Here is a 14,016-nt window from a genome sequence, read left to right as displayed (position 1 = left end):
AAACAGCATACGGGAATAAACAACCAACATTTGCCTCGATGGACGTGGAGAAAACATCTGTAATGATTCATGGCGGCCCGTCGTAAAATGCATCTATAAATACGGCGCGTAACCTTTGCGATAGCGACAAAGGCGGACTAGATTTTCACATGGCGCCCTAGACGATCGGAACGGAGTAGAGGATATGGAAATGGAAGGCGGCACTTTTCGGCGGCACCTGTTTTAATTAACTAATTGAACGCTACGTGCTGGTAGCGTTCCTCGGTTTCCGCCGTGACACGGATGACGTCAACCCGTCAAACTGAGCCTTATCCCGTGCACTGTTGCCACGAGAACTTCAATCAATTATTCTTATTTTGATTCAGAACGAATGAACGGTCGTTTTTGTACAATCACAAAAACCCCGGTGTGTGCCAGTTGCTCCTACACACTAAAACCGACGGAATGACTCAAACTTAATCTTATTAAAGTGATGACTTACGTAGCGAACAATTTTTTGATAACCGCATTGAAAGGCAGCAAAGGGGACTAATTGTTTTCGTTCCAAATTCTTCGCCACGTTGTGAATCTGGTTGCGAGGTCATTAAAATCCCGCGACCAATTTTTATTCGTCGGCCCATTATAATCCAATTTGGGATGACCCCTGACACCACTTACTCCGCACCGGGTTTGAAATCGTTCCCGTCGTCGCCGATGCCAACTAGCGGTCGCCCTGGGCTTAATTTTTATTACTTTCCCATAAAATTATGTAACGGCCGTGTTTTCAAGACGTTCAAATTATGATCTTTGTTTCCCCGGCGCATCGGAATTGTGAAACGAGTACAGAAATACGGTGCCGCAGAGGAAACGGAAGAATGCTTTGTAAACACGGTCCAAGCGGTACCGTTGGTTTTATTGCACCGGCTAATGGATATGTAACATGAGGGTCTTTTGAACCCTGAATAAATGCTTCTGGTAATTACAACTATTGCAGAAATGGAGGATTATAATTAATAAACCAAAATATAATTTAATGAAAGTTTAATGTGTCGTGTTAGTGTATAAAATCTTAAAGTATAAGTGCTTGGTTACAAAAAAATGAAAAACATTATTAAGAATAGTCTATTCGAGGCAAGATAATCACAAATGTTATTATAAACATTAAAGCTTTTATCAGATGTGTCTCAGTCGTATTTTTGTTCTTTAGAACATAGGAACTTAAAAATTTCTGTTACGATCTCTCTTATTATGAATGGCCCTTTCGATTGGCTGTCTTTTGTATATGTAATGAGTTTGGAGTTCTTCAATTTCTTTTTCCATGGCTGCATCCAAGAGATCAAATCGCTCCTTTAACTCATCATAGGATAGGTCCTTTAAAAAACTAAAATTGCAATCCACAGGTCGGATTTTCTCCAGTTTGGCATCCAGAGATTCGGACACTGTCCCACCTTGTGCCTCATTACTTTCCATCGGATACAACATTTGCATCGACTCAGAAGCCTCTCCTGGGAATATGTGATGCTTGGCGAGATCATTGTTGATATTTTCGTTGTCCGTTCGATCGAACTGTTCCAAGAACAAGGGCTTGTACTTTTTATTCTCACCGGCGTTAGCAAAATCGTCTTTGCTCAAAGTCTTATAGTCGTCTTCGTCTTCATTAATCACCATGGTGCCAAGCTCAGACTGTAATTCCACCATAGTACCAGACTGACTGATGGTCTTACCCGGAACTAGCGTGTCGTCGCCATTCGGTTCCCCGGACGAAGAGGCGATTTCATTCGAGGGTATATTAATCTGTCCGCGATTGTACGTTTGCTTGTTGCGTATGTCGCAGGCCTCCGAGATCAACGTGTTAAGAATGCCGGGCCCCTTGGCGTTTTGCAGGAACACGTGCTGAATCAAGCTGGAGGCGGACGCCCGGTCCGACGGATTTTTAACGAGACACACGCTCACGAAATCGATAAACTCGGCACTCCAACGGTCCGGCTCGCGGAACGAAGGGGGCGGCTTGGTGGGAATCATGAAAACGGCACGCATCGGATGGATATCTGCGTACGGGGGCTTGCCCTCGGCCATTTCCAGCGCCGTAATACCGAGACTCCAAATATCGGCCACACAATCGTACCCAATTTCGAGAATGATCTCCGGCGCCATCCAGAACGGCGATCCGATCACCGTGTTCCTTTTGGCCATGGTCTCAGTCAGTTGACCGGCGACGCCGAAATCGGCCAGTTTGGCGTGGCCGTCATTGTTCAGGAGAATGTTGCCGGCCTTTATGTCTCTGTGGATCTTTCTGCGGAGGTGGAGGTACTCCAGACCTTTCAACGCGTCCGACAGAATGGTGGCGATTTCGCACTCGGTCAGCGTTTTCTTTCGCAGCCGCATGCAATCGGACACCGATCCGGCGCCGCAGTACTCCATGATGATCCAGAGATCGGTGTTCTTAAAGTAACTGCCGTAGTATTTGACTACGTAAGGGCTGTCGCACTGCTGCATTATCGAGATCTCCTTGATGATCTCCTGCAGGTCTGTGTCGAGTGGCACCTGTTTGATGGCCACGACTTGGTCGGACTCCTTGTGCAGCGCCTTGTAGACGCTGCCGTACGCACCCTCGCCCAGTTTGCATATGATATCGAACACCTCCTCCGGCTGTCTGGTCAAACTCTCCTCGGACAGCATTTTCAATTGTTTGGTAGCCATGGCCGGTGATGGAGCGAAATGCTGTGGACGTGGACCGTCGATGGATTGCGTAATTTGGCTATTTATAACGGGTTTTGTTTGTCTAGCAAGCGAGATAGATTAGATTGTGAATGTGTGCGTACAGTTCAACAATCTTCGTTTTTATTTTATCAGCAAGTCGGTTACTCCAATTAGGCCGGCAGAGTAGTAAAATGACGACATTGTTGAGCCACTAATGGTTTCGTGGATGGCATGGCTCGTCTATTGGGTGTGTGTGTGCCGGTATTGTTGTCCGTGATACCTAAAAAGATTAATCTGATTCCAGTAAATCATAAGTGGTATATTTTTGCATTTAAATAACATTAAAATATTCCACAACCACTACTTTGGCGAAATTATAAGCCGGATGTATAAACTGGCAGGACCGTTATCCGCATGCCACTCAATCAGCCATCGACAGGGTTAAACTATCCTCTCCTTACAAACAATTACATTTGTGATGACTGGTTTATATGTATGTAAATCCAAGTACAACATGTAATGTTTAAGTTATATTAGTAAATATTTGTGCAAGAAAACTATAAAATTTGGTGTAAACATTTCTATTTTCACATATTATATCAATATCAACTTATTTTTCAAAAGCTTCCAGTTCTAAATGATGATTCTGATTTAAAAACAATTTTACTATTATAATAAAATCATAGTACATCTTAAACCATTTCAAAATATAATCACAAAACTGTTTATAACATTCTTTTGATATTTTAAATGTAAAAGATTATACATAAATGAAATGAAATTTGTAAATTTAAATTGGTTATTTTAATAGCATCAATTCATAACAAATCAATTAATTTTTGATATACATTAACTTTTTTATTAGGTAGAACATATTTCCTGAATACCATTCCAAAATTGGAAAAATTTGAGACACACTGTATAAGCATTTAGTTTTATTAACCATTAAAATAAAAAATATATTATTATTGTGAGTGACTGGGACAACCATCAAAAACAAATTAAAAATGAAATAAAAGTACATCTCTTAAATTGTTTAAATTTTTTTAATTAACTTATGACGTTTACTGAATAAATTAGACAAACGAAAAGCAATTATTAAAAAATATTTTAGTCCTGAAATTTGGTACCAAAATACAACATTTCATTGAAAGAAGTAAAAATATTAAGAAAATGTTTATTTCATATTTTAGTCAATAAATGAGTTTTAATTTATTTTATCATTTTTATGTTCTTGCTTGTAAATTTCGATATACGTTAGTTTTTTATTAGCCAGGATCCATCCTCTAAAGATCATTCCAAAATTTGAAAAATTAATGCCCATTTCACTTCTTGTTATATCTATCTTAGGACACACTGTATACTCATTAAAGACATTTTTACATAAAAATTTACCAAGTGTTTGTCTACAATTTTGTTTATTTCATTTATTAAACTAATTTTTTACTAAAAAAATAGAATTTCCAAGCCAAAATAGCCAAATATTTTTTAAATAATGTATTATTATTTTTCTAAGTATTACTCTAATAAGAGCATCTAAATCATAAAAAATAAAAATACACGGGATAGCAAAATACAAAAATTTAATTTTAACAAGTGGTTAATCATTTTTGAGGAATGATTGGAACATCATCATACAAAAACGAAATAAAAGTACATATCTTAAATTATTTAAGTATTATCATTTAAATTAAACTATAACGTGTACTAAATAAATTATACAAACAAAAATGAGCAAGAAAATGTTTATTCTTATTTTAGTCAAAGGTTTTGTTAGTAACAATTTTTATATTTTACTTATAATATAGGCCGTATATAATCAAATCAAAAGTGCTTGCTCTGACATAAAAAAATAGAATTTCCAGGTGAAAATAAGATATCAAAGTAAGTCCTTTGAGCAAAAATTGATATTCAATTAGAACACTCATTAGATAAGATAAGGTTCACATTACCCAAGTTAAGCAAGTGTTTGTATTTTGAAAAACTGTAATTATCTTAAAAAATAATTTTATTTAATATATTGATACTTAATTCTACCTTATAACTTGCCGGTTTATAGAAAACTAGAATACATAAATACATACTTGCGAAATGGCCTTTTATGTTAACAAAGATCTAGATCTTGCTCTATCAAAATATCACCAAAACCAATATTCACCAACACTTCACAGTTAAACTGACAGTTTGTTTTCATTTTTAGTTGTTGCCAACTTTAAATTATTGGCAAATCAATAAATTAACTCATTTTGTACAAATCTAGATTGCAAATATCGTAATAAATATCAAATTATTCATTTAATACACATATCTAATGGGGTGACTTAAGTGACCTTGAAAGCCATTTTATGTTTTGAAACCAAGAAAAAAATCATATTTTGACCTTCAAACCGAATCCAAACAATGAAAAACAGTAAATACAACAAATCTACCGTCAATAGACCTGTTATTCCGCAAAGCAAACACATTTATCACGATGCAATGTGATAAATGTACGTATTTGTGACGGCGCATCTAAAAAAATAATTTCGTAACAAGTGGCGTAACGCAATTAGCCAAAAGATACACCTCTCCGTGTGTATGTGTGCAACTGTACTCGAACAACTTTCATTTAAGAGATGAGATCATCCTCCATAATACTGGTTTGATAATAGGAGTAAAACGCGGCGCGTCCACTCAGCGTTAATTCCAACCCAAGGCTCCATCGACACGGACGAGCCCGTGTCTGCTGCGGTGATCGATCACAAACGAAAATAAACCCGAAAAATCACCGCTCAAAATAAACAGGGCCTTTTTGGGACTACGTGACAATGTACGGTTGGGAAAGGGACACGGTCATCGGCCGATCTATAAACGTTGAACCGTCATTGTCATGCGTGCCGTTTGTTGTTCTATCAGAACAAAAGATAAAAATACTGATTAATTTCGTATTATGTAAGAAATATAGCGTTTAATCAAAACGAAAATGAGCCCCGTTGATCCGCACTTAGAAACGAGACACTGGCGTCGTCTAAACCGGCGTAACACGGTGGAAGTCGATGCGGTGCGTCCGAACGTATGTCCGGACGTTGTGTTTTCCTCGTTATTGTATCCGATCGTTTAATTAAGAAACAGGTGACACACCCCTGACAACTATCTGTCAAATCGGATAACCATCGGCACCGAACGAATACTATTCCCTCGTCAAAAACTTCAAAACCGCCTTAAACCCATGAAAACTCACCGTTACAATCGTCTCCTCGTATTCAACAAGCCGGGGTAAACGATGCGGCTGGACACTTGGGCCTATTCGCACTAATGACACCTAAGCCTGCTGCAGAGCATACGCCCCATCAAACGACTCTCGCTGAAAGAATCGCGCCGAAACGGTTGTTGAGGGCGCGTTCCCGAATTGCACGTACGACGTTCACGTAACCGGTTATCGTTTACGAACAGGCGCCGGCTTTATTGTTCGATGGAAACATGCACAAATATACTCTCTATCGGTCTGTTCGGCTCTCGCGTACCCACACACAGCAACACGGCAACTTCGTTCTGCACTTCGACTACAAATGTAACGCGCGCGCGCAAATCGGATGCCGGACAATAATTTGACGAATTTACACGATGCGGCGCGAATGTTCCGCGCTGATATAACATGGATGGTTCGTTAATTAAGGTTTTTTATCAATTGTGTTTCAAAATTTTAAATAAATTAGAGATTTGGCAAAAACACATACCAACAAATGACTATATTTATGTCTCTCTCAATTTCAGTAAAATATACAGTATCGAATATTTATTTACTTGTTACAAATGTTACTTAATATTTTCTCTAATCCGTTACAAATCTAATTTACTTCAAGATCGGTCCATTAATCACAATGATAATTATGTTCACAAGATTCTACATCTTTTTAATAAAAAATCAATTTAGTCTGAAAAAAGTATGGAACATATTAATAATCAAGTTTTTGTTTGCTTTTGATATTTTTGATGAGATGGTCATTTAAGCACAGTTAAGTTTTTGACTAGAAACCGCTCTTTAATAATTATAAACGTGTGTTTTGGATCGTTGTCTTGTTGAAATACCTAACGAAGTAGCATCTCTTTTCGTGTAAATGGAAACTTTACCTATATAAAATACGTAGATAATTCTGGAACTGTTTTCTAAATTTCTTACTTCTCCAGGTAAAAAATTACTCATCTTTGAACACTAACAAGTTTCAACAAGTCATGACTTGATCACTGAATGATAAATAATTTGATATTGTGGATGAAAAAATATAACATACAGTCTATAAAAAATGAGGAGTTTTCACCACATTAAAAATGTATAAATCTGTTACAAAACAATATAATCTTATTATATAATATAATCTTTTTTATTTTTTAAAAAATAGTGTCAGTAAGTGCATAATTAGCATTTAAGAACCTTTGAATATTTAATGACATTTTTCACAAAATAACAATAACTCGTAAACGCAATTTTCTCCAATGTACATGCGTAATGGTTCTGTAATATTTCTACATATGCATATGTAAATGTTACAATTTAATAAAGTTAGAATAAATAATAATATTACAGACGAAAAGAATTTCACATAATTATAATTATTTTATTACTAATTATATATCAAAGAAAGAAGTTTAAATGTTGAAACTATATTAATTTATATTATTTTTCAAAAGGAAAAAAAATTAGTGCACAACGGAAAGTAAATTATCATTTACTAAAGCAATATATTTTAAAAAGTTGAAAATAAATTTCAAAAGTAAATATTACCATTACATTTTATGAATATTTTTCTTCATAAGTAGTAAAATTTATAAAGGTACTTATTATTCCCCATAATATATTCCAAAATGTATATTGTTGCACTTATCAATGCAAATCCATATCAGGTAACATAAATCTATTATATAACGGGTGATACGCCAATGCAGTAGCCACATTCGAATAGTCGGCATCACGAAGCAGTACGAAGAGACATCTATAATCGACCGTTGCCTTGTGCCTAGAAACGCTTTCGCTCTTTTTGCAGGGCTGCCAATTCCAAGTAAAATTCACCAGCTTTTGAAACAGCAGCGCTTCCACGTAAAAAAGTACAACTAAAATCGACGTTTTTATGCATCGATCTGACATTTGTCAAAATAAAAGTTTTAAGTGGTTTTTAATTTTAAGGTAAAAAAATCGTGAAAAAAAGCGATTTTTTCCGTTTTTTTCGCCGAGCGACGTATTGAAAAAGTGCATTTTTCAGTTAGCCACCGATGGGTAGGCGCAGCAGATCGAAATCGCCGTACAGTTCCAGAAGACGCGACAGGGAACGGGACAAGGAAAGGGACAGAGACCGGGACAGGGACAGAGAGCGAGATAGGGAACGTCATAGAAGAAAACGATCTAGAGATAGGTCGAGAGAAAGGGAACGAAGACGGCACTCGCACGATCGGGATGTTCGAAGACGTTACTCTCGGTCCCGAAGTAGGTCTCGATCGCAAGAACGAAGGAGTAAGCCAGTTGTCCCTGCCAGACCAGTGGTCACTGCCGCCGATTTAGAGGGTAAGAGTGTTGACGAGCAAGAAATGATGAAAATGATGGGCTTCTGCTCATTTGACACAACTAAAGGTAAGAAAGTAGAAGGCAATGATACTGGTGGAGTGCATGTGATCTTAAAAAGGAAATACAGGCAGTATATGAATAGAAAAGGAGGATTTAACAGACCACTGGACTTTGTTGCTTAAGACTGCTGGAACCAATGCATCGTGATCAACTGTGAACAGTTCAATAACCATATTTTACCTCAACGATTGGCAAACCTCATTATCATCGGGTTAAGAGAACTTTACCTCATTACTGTAACAATCTTATATTGGTTAATTTTGACAGTTATATTGTTATAAATATAATAACACTGTACGGGTTGATCAGTTATTCTAATTGTTCTATGTTTTTCTATTTCAAATAATTTTTATTATACACACATTTACAGTGATATGTATTCATTAAAGTTGGATAATAACAATTAGAATAAGACTGAATGAGTTGATTTCTACATGTTTATTTATATTTTTAAATACAGATTTAAAATATATACTTTGTTTCCTTTTATATTCCCTTCTACACTATAATATAATACTATATACTTAAATTTTGGTACGATGCACCATTTTACTCTTCACTAGGTGATGGTTAACAAGAATTTTAGTTACAAGTTTCTTCTGTTTTACTGAAACTACAAATTTAGGTATAGAAAATTTATTTGGTCAAAATAACTCAATATTATATAAATATTTTTATAATGATATTTATTTTTTTGTTTTCTTCATTGCTGGAGGATTAGAATCAGAGTCTGATGCATTTTCCTTATCACTTGATTCTTCATTCTCTTCTCCCAGGTCATTGTGACTTGTGTCCATCTCAGTGGCTTGTGTTGTGACAAAACTACTGTCTGCCTGTTCCAGAACTTCCTTAAGTTTTAAAATCCTGAAATCTCTAACAGTTCCTTGTCCAACATATTTAGACAAGTCTACTTTTGTTTTGTTGCTTAGTTTTATCACACATTTACTAAATTGTTCCATTTCATAAACAACTTTTGGTATCATTCGAGTTTCACGAAGTACTCTAGATTTCATTGTCAAAGAGTCTACTTGTTTCTTTTTGCCTTGGGTGGCTTCAGCCGCTTGCTGTTGACTTTCTTCAATGTGTAAGATGAATTTGTATACGACGGGAGCAAGCTGCTTTCCTGCCAATTTAACAAGTCGCTCAAATCTAAATAATGATATAATACAGATTTATAATTAAGGTAATGATAATAAGAAATATACCTTGCTCCTTGAAATGCTACATTCAGTTTTGTTGATCGCAGTGTAAAGTATTTGGCTAGAGAAGTAAGGGTGCAAAACAGTGACATAAGATTTTTAAACACTGATTCTGCTAAATTTCCGGCTGAGAGTGAAATATTGCTTAAATTTGTCAAGATTGTAACAATAAAGCATAATTGACAACACACACCTCTTTCCTTGTTCTGCAAATTTTCTCGTTCTAAAAAATATATACAATAAGTTTTACGCTTTTGTGTGAAGTTAACATTTTTACTTTTATCAACTTTCTCTTCTCCTGGATATGTAATTATGTTATACTCAGATTTTAATCTGGATATAATTGAATCAATGTCCTCCAGTTCAGATTTTATAGAATTGCACAAACAAAGTAATACATTGTTCACTGTACCTTCATTAATAAATTCGATTTTTTCAGATTCATGCGCCTCCTACAAATAAATTTGCATAAATTATGAAAAAAATTAACAAAATTTTGACACCTCTGTAATGACTCCAAACACATCTCCCAAATAAATAGACACAGTTTCAAATAAAGTTAAACTAATCTTAGTTTTAATGTGGCTATTGAATAATAAATTTGTAAATACTGTTGAAACTTTATGAGGAACTTTGTTGTTGTAGGCGTATTGCTTCAACCAATCATGCAGCTAAAAATGTATGTGTTGGTTACTTTTTAATAAGTTTATCAAACACTTACTTGATTACAAAGCGCCACATTTTTGTAGTGAATTTGTTGTGAAAGTATAGTCAACGTATTCAGAACCAACCCAGACAATTTCTTAATTTCAGGATCATTAGATAATTCGTCTTCGTCCTCTTTGATTAATTTTTGGTACACCTCTATAATTATTTTTAAATAATCCTCACCTTCTTCTGTGTTACCTAAATAAAAAGTATATATATATAAGTCCACCAGAAGTATTTTGTCGCAGTTTCCTTACTAATTTTTTTTAGAAAATTTGAAAAATTTGTTTTATTTTGACTAACAATATTTAAAATATTCTGGAAACACTCCATGGCTAAAATGGCCGTAGTACAATCAAAATCTATGAACTCGGACAAACGATTCACGATTCTTCTGTATAGAATTGTTCCTATAGTCGTTAAACTTTCATATTGCATTTTTAAGTAATTAGTGTCAATGCTTTTGTGATGTTTAATATTCTGCACAATACAGAGGCAGGATTGCATAACATGCTGATGAATTTCCCTCTTGGTTTTAATTACATTTGCATTTCCACCATCCATCAACTCCAGTGTTGATCTAAAAGAAATTTTTTGTAATCTTGTTTTTTAACCATAGAGTAACTCACTCATTGAGTATTCTTAATAATTTAATGATGGCTTGGTAATCAAAAATAGTATCAGGAACTTTAATATTTTTGACTTTCTGAGCACTGTCTTTTTTCTGAGAAGACGTAGCAGTGGTATTCTGTGTAAACCGGCTGTCGTCGCCCTTTTTTTTCCTACCATCCTTTTTAGGTTTCATCAATGACTAAAATAGATCACATTAAATATGTAAATTTGATGATGTGAAATATTACCTTAGAAAAGTGCAACAGTCTGAAGTATCCCTGGAATAAATTATTTATCTCCTGGGCTATATTCTTATTAGAATCATCTTTCCATGACAAGACCTTATATCCTATCAATGCTTCATAAACACACATAGCTTCTTTCAAAATGCAGACTTTCTTCTGACAATGTGGTAAAACGTCCAAAAGGTCGGTTCCATCATCCTTAATAGTTTTAATTAGTTTTTCATAATGCATAAATTAATAAGTTACCAACCAATTCAAGGTGAACCAATTCACATTGAATCATCCTTCTGCACAAAGACTCTAAAACTGATTTAAATTTCTCTACTTCCACGGTTTCTTCATCGGATTCATCAATTCTATTCACAATAAGACTGATTACGTAAATTAATTTGCCTAATGGTTCCTAAAAAATATAATTCTCAGAATTTATAAAATGATTTTTTGGTTTTACATACTTGTAATATAGCATCAGTGTCTCTAATTAACGCGACAGCATCAAATTTAATTGGGGGTACATGTTCATCATCAGTTACATAAAACTCTTTGAAATGATTCCACAGTATATCAAGTACTGGACCACCCAGTTCTATGTTATAATTTACAGCATTATACAAACCTACAAGTAACCCATATATAAATATTTAATGATATAAATCATATGTGTACCTACCATCATACAATTTAATTTTAACGTCAGCCTGTTGCATAAAACACCTTTTCAAAATATTTAAAACTTCAAGACACAAGGCCTCATTGCTAAACATACTGGTAGTGTTTGCCTGCGAACTGCGACTTAAAGATAACTGTGTGAAAAGTGAATGTCCTGATGCAAAACTACTAGAAGAATTAGAGGACTGACTTAATACTGCAACATTAGAAATTTTCAAGTTAGTCAACAGTTTCAAGAATCCATGCACGGCCACTTGACGAGTTTCTAAAATTCTATCAGTTTTAATTAATATAAAATCGTAAATCATTTTATTGTGATTATTTAAATGAATAATAATCTTACCCGGAAAATAAGGCTTTTCTTAATAACATAATCAAATGGTTTCGAATTGTTGGCGATACTTTTGTTAGAGGAATTATAGCATCAAGAAGATGATTTGCTGTTTGCCCTGGTATTTGAATTAGTGCTTCCATTAATTCAACTATGCATCTCTGATTTTCAATCATGAGTAATGGATAGGATCTACTTAAAATATATATACATTCTGAAATTAATTAATTAATTAATAATAGTAGTAATTATAATGAATAGGCTAATTACCAATATATTGTGTTACATTGTGTCCTGTAACAATATGATTGCTTAAAGTCTCTATAATATTCGGAGCAATGTGTCTTTTCCTTTTGATTATTTTTAAAAGTATCATATTTCCCAAAGTCCATTGTTTCTCAGCCATAATATCTCTTCCCAAGGCTGAACCAATACCCAACAACACAAAAGCAAAATTAACCAATGCCCGTAGAGTTAAATCTCTGTCATTCAAACTACAAATGGAAAAATATAAACAACTTCTAATATCTAAATGTAAATTTAAAATACCTAAAATGTATTACTTTGGCAAATACATCTTCAACACAATAATCTGTTGACATCATATCTCTAAACCAGCTTGAATGATTTTTTTTAATTTCTTCTTGATAACATTTAACAACACAAGGCCTAATAATTTCAAAAACTGGATCTTCATAATGAGTTACAGTAGCTATTGTAAATAATAACATTAATTGAAAAGGATGTAGCACAAATTCAGGAGATTTCAACAGGTTTTTCAATGAACTAATGTAATTTTTAATACACTCATGTTCTAAAGATGCTGATGTGTGAATGTGATACAGTACTGTGCTTTCCGCTTCAATTAATTCTTGATTACTTGTGGATTCTAAAAACAAATTAAAATGTTAAATTTTATATCTTAATATTGTTTTAATTTTTAACTGACCTATGCCATCCACCATCTCTGAAAGATCACTATCAGAGTCTCTGTGTTGGTCATAAATTCTTAGGCCAAAGTAGTTCTGAAGTCTTAAGAAGAAGAGACGAACACTAGTATTTTTGCACAATCGTAAAATTTGATAAGCAAATGCTGGTATTTCTTGTGGTGTCAGTTTTTCTAAATATAAACATAATTTGTTTACTACTTGATCATGTTCTTCTCTAGACAAAGGTGTATCTCTGAATCAAAATTTATTATGCCAATAAATATTAATAAGTGGGTAACAAATACTTACATGAACATGTAAGTTAATGTAGTAACAACAGAAGGTGACCAAACAAGCTGGCATAATGTATTTATGAAGTTGCTTTTAAACTCTGGTCCAATATGCTCCTCTCCCTCAAACTCAAATAAATCTCTTTCTATAATTATATTAAGTAATTCTGGTAATAATTCTTTCCAACTGAAATATAATAATGATAACAAAGAAATCACTTTATGGTTTTAAATGTAGGTATTACATAAAATTTGTGGAAGTGGTTGATTGAATCCAATTTAGACAGTAATTGCATAATTCAGCAATATGTTCTGATTTAAATTTGTTGAGTTCAATACGTAATTTATTAATCACAGTGTCAGACAAGGAAGAAGATATGTTATTGTTTTGCAGCTGTTTTAATAATTCCAGAGTTGTTTCGAATCGTTTCTGATGTGATGAAGAAGTATTAGTGAATGCTTGCAGCAAGTAATTCCATGTGTACTCAAAGTTGGACGTCTTTATTTTCTCTTTCACCAAATTAATTAACTAAAAATAAGGTTATAACGAAGATTCAACTTGTATACAATAAATTCTTTATAATTAAAACTTACATCAGCAGTATCTGTACTTTTTATTAATTCTTGTAATTGTTGTGTTTCTCTTAACTGACCCAAGTGTCGAATTTTTTCGTTCAAATCAGACATTATGGCTTAAATATAAAACCCGCCACTTTTTGTTTTGATTTCAAATATAAAACAACTATAAACCTGAAAAA

The 14,016-nt window shown here is 34.2% G+C and overlaps 4 protein-coding genes across 6 annotated transcripts in view; 1 reads left to right on the top strand and 3 right to left on the bottom strand.

The window, feature by feature from the left end:
• Positions 1-6,208, bottom strand: part of LOC109608658 (protein hu-li tai shao) — a 32,478-nt gene extending 26,270 nt beyond the window's left edge. For both annotated transcript variants that reach the window (XM_020025172.2, XM_020025174.2), the window contains exon 1: positions 5,900-6,208. The gene's annotated coding sequence lies outside the window, so the exon portion shown is untranslated. The remainder of the gene's footprint in view (positions 1-5,899) is intronic.
• Positions 1,004-4,986, bottom strand: LOC109608659 (serine/threonine-protein kinase 4-like). Its single transcript, XM_020025175.2, has 2 exons — positions 4,764-4,986; positions 1,004-2,959 (listed from the first exon to the last, which is right to left on the bottom strand). The coding sequence occupies exon 2, from the start codon at positions 2,677-2,679 to the stop codon at positions 1,198-1,200; it is 1,482 nt and encodes a 493-aa protein (XP_019880734.2). The 5' UTR covers positions 2,680-2,959; positions 4,764-4,986; the 3' UTR covers positions 1,004-1,197.
• A 1,462-nt stretch (positions 6,209-7,670) lies between the features above and the next one.
• On the top strand, positions 7,671-8,747 carry LOC109608651 (U4/U6.U5 small nuclear ribonucleoprotein 27 kDa protein). Of its 2 annotated transcripts, none has more exons than XM_020025159.2 (2): positions 7,671-7,840; positions 7,921-8,747. In XM_020025159.2, the coding sequence occupies exon 2, from the start codon at positions 7,927-7,929 to the stop codon at positions 8,395-8,397; it is 471 nt and encodes a 156-aa protein (XP_019880718.1). In that variant the 5' UTR covers positions 7,671-7,840; positions 7,921-7,926; the 3' UTR covers positions 8,398-8,747. The 2 variants fall into 2 exon arrangements, with proteins under 2 accessions (XP_019880718.1, XP_019880717.1); XM_020025158.2 differs by having other exon boundaries at positions 7,673-7,840; positions 7,917-8,747.
• Positions 8,748-8,895: 148 nt separating this feature from the next.
• On the bottom strand, positions 8,896-13,976 carry LOC109608632 (Fanconi anemia group I protein). Its single transcript, XM_020025139.2, has 18 exons — positions 13,853-13,976; positions 13,504-13,787; positions 13,278-13,445; positions 12,989-13,221; positions 12,589-12,928; positions 12,310-12,533; positions 12,052-12,253; positions 11,710-11,981; positions 11,495-11,655; positions 11,290-11,442; positions 11,043-11,237; positions 10,812-10,993; positions 10,440-10,762; positions 10,196-10,380; positions 9,978-10,145; positions 9,752-9,926; positions 9,481-9,697; positions 8,896-9,424 (listed from the first exon to the last, which is right to left on the bottom strand). Exons 1-18 carry the CDS (start codon positions 13,943-13,945, stop codon positions 8,962-8,964), a joined length of 4,038 nt encoding a protein of 1,345 aa, XP_019880698.1. The 5' UTR covers positions 13,946-13,976; the 3' UTR covers positions 8,896-8,961.
• Between the last annotated feature and the right edge of the window lie 40 nt (positions 13,977-14,016).

The sequence above is a fragment of the Aethina tumida genome, chromosome 3 (assembly GCF_024364675.1).
Source record: "Aethina tumida isolate Nest 87 chromosome 3, icAetTumi1.1, whole genome shotgun sequence".
NCBI lineage: Eukaryota > Metazoa > Arthropoda > Insecta > Coleoptera > Nitidulidae > Aethina > Aethina tumida.
Note: the sequence above shows the minus strand (reverse complement) of the source record. Positions and strands in the feature narration are given on the sequence as shown.

Coding starts and splice junctions, on each gene's coding strand:
- LOC109608659 (XM_020025175.2), bottom strand. CDS start 2,679: ATGGCTACCAAACAATTGAAAATGCTGTCCGAGGAGAGTTTGACCAGA.
- LOC109608651 (XM_020025159.2), top strand. CDS start 7,927: ATGGGTAGGCGCAGCAGATCGAAATCGCCGTACAGTTCCAGAAGACGC.
- LOC109608632 (XM_020025139.2), bottom strand. CDS start 13,945: ATGTCTGATTTGAACGAAAAAATTCGACACTTGGGTCAGTTAAGAGAA. Junction 11,443..11,494: donor ACACTGATGCTATATTACAA/GTATGTAAAACC, acceptor TATATTTTTTAG/GAACCATTAGGCAAATTAAT. Junction 10,763..10,811: donor TTATTAAGAATACTCAATGA/GTGAGTTACTCT, acceptor AATTTCTTTTAG/ATCAACACTGGAGTTGATGG.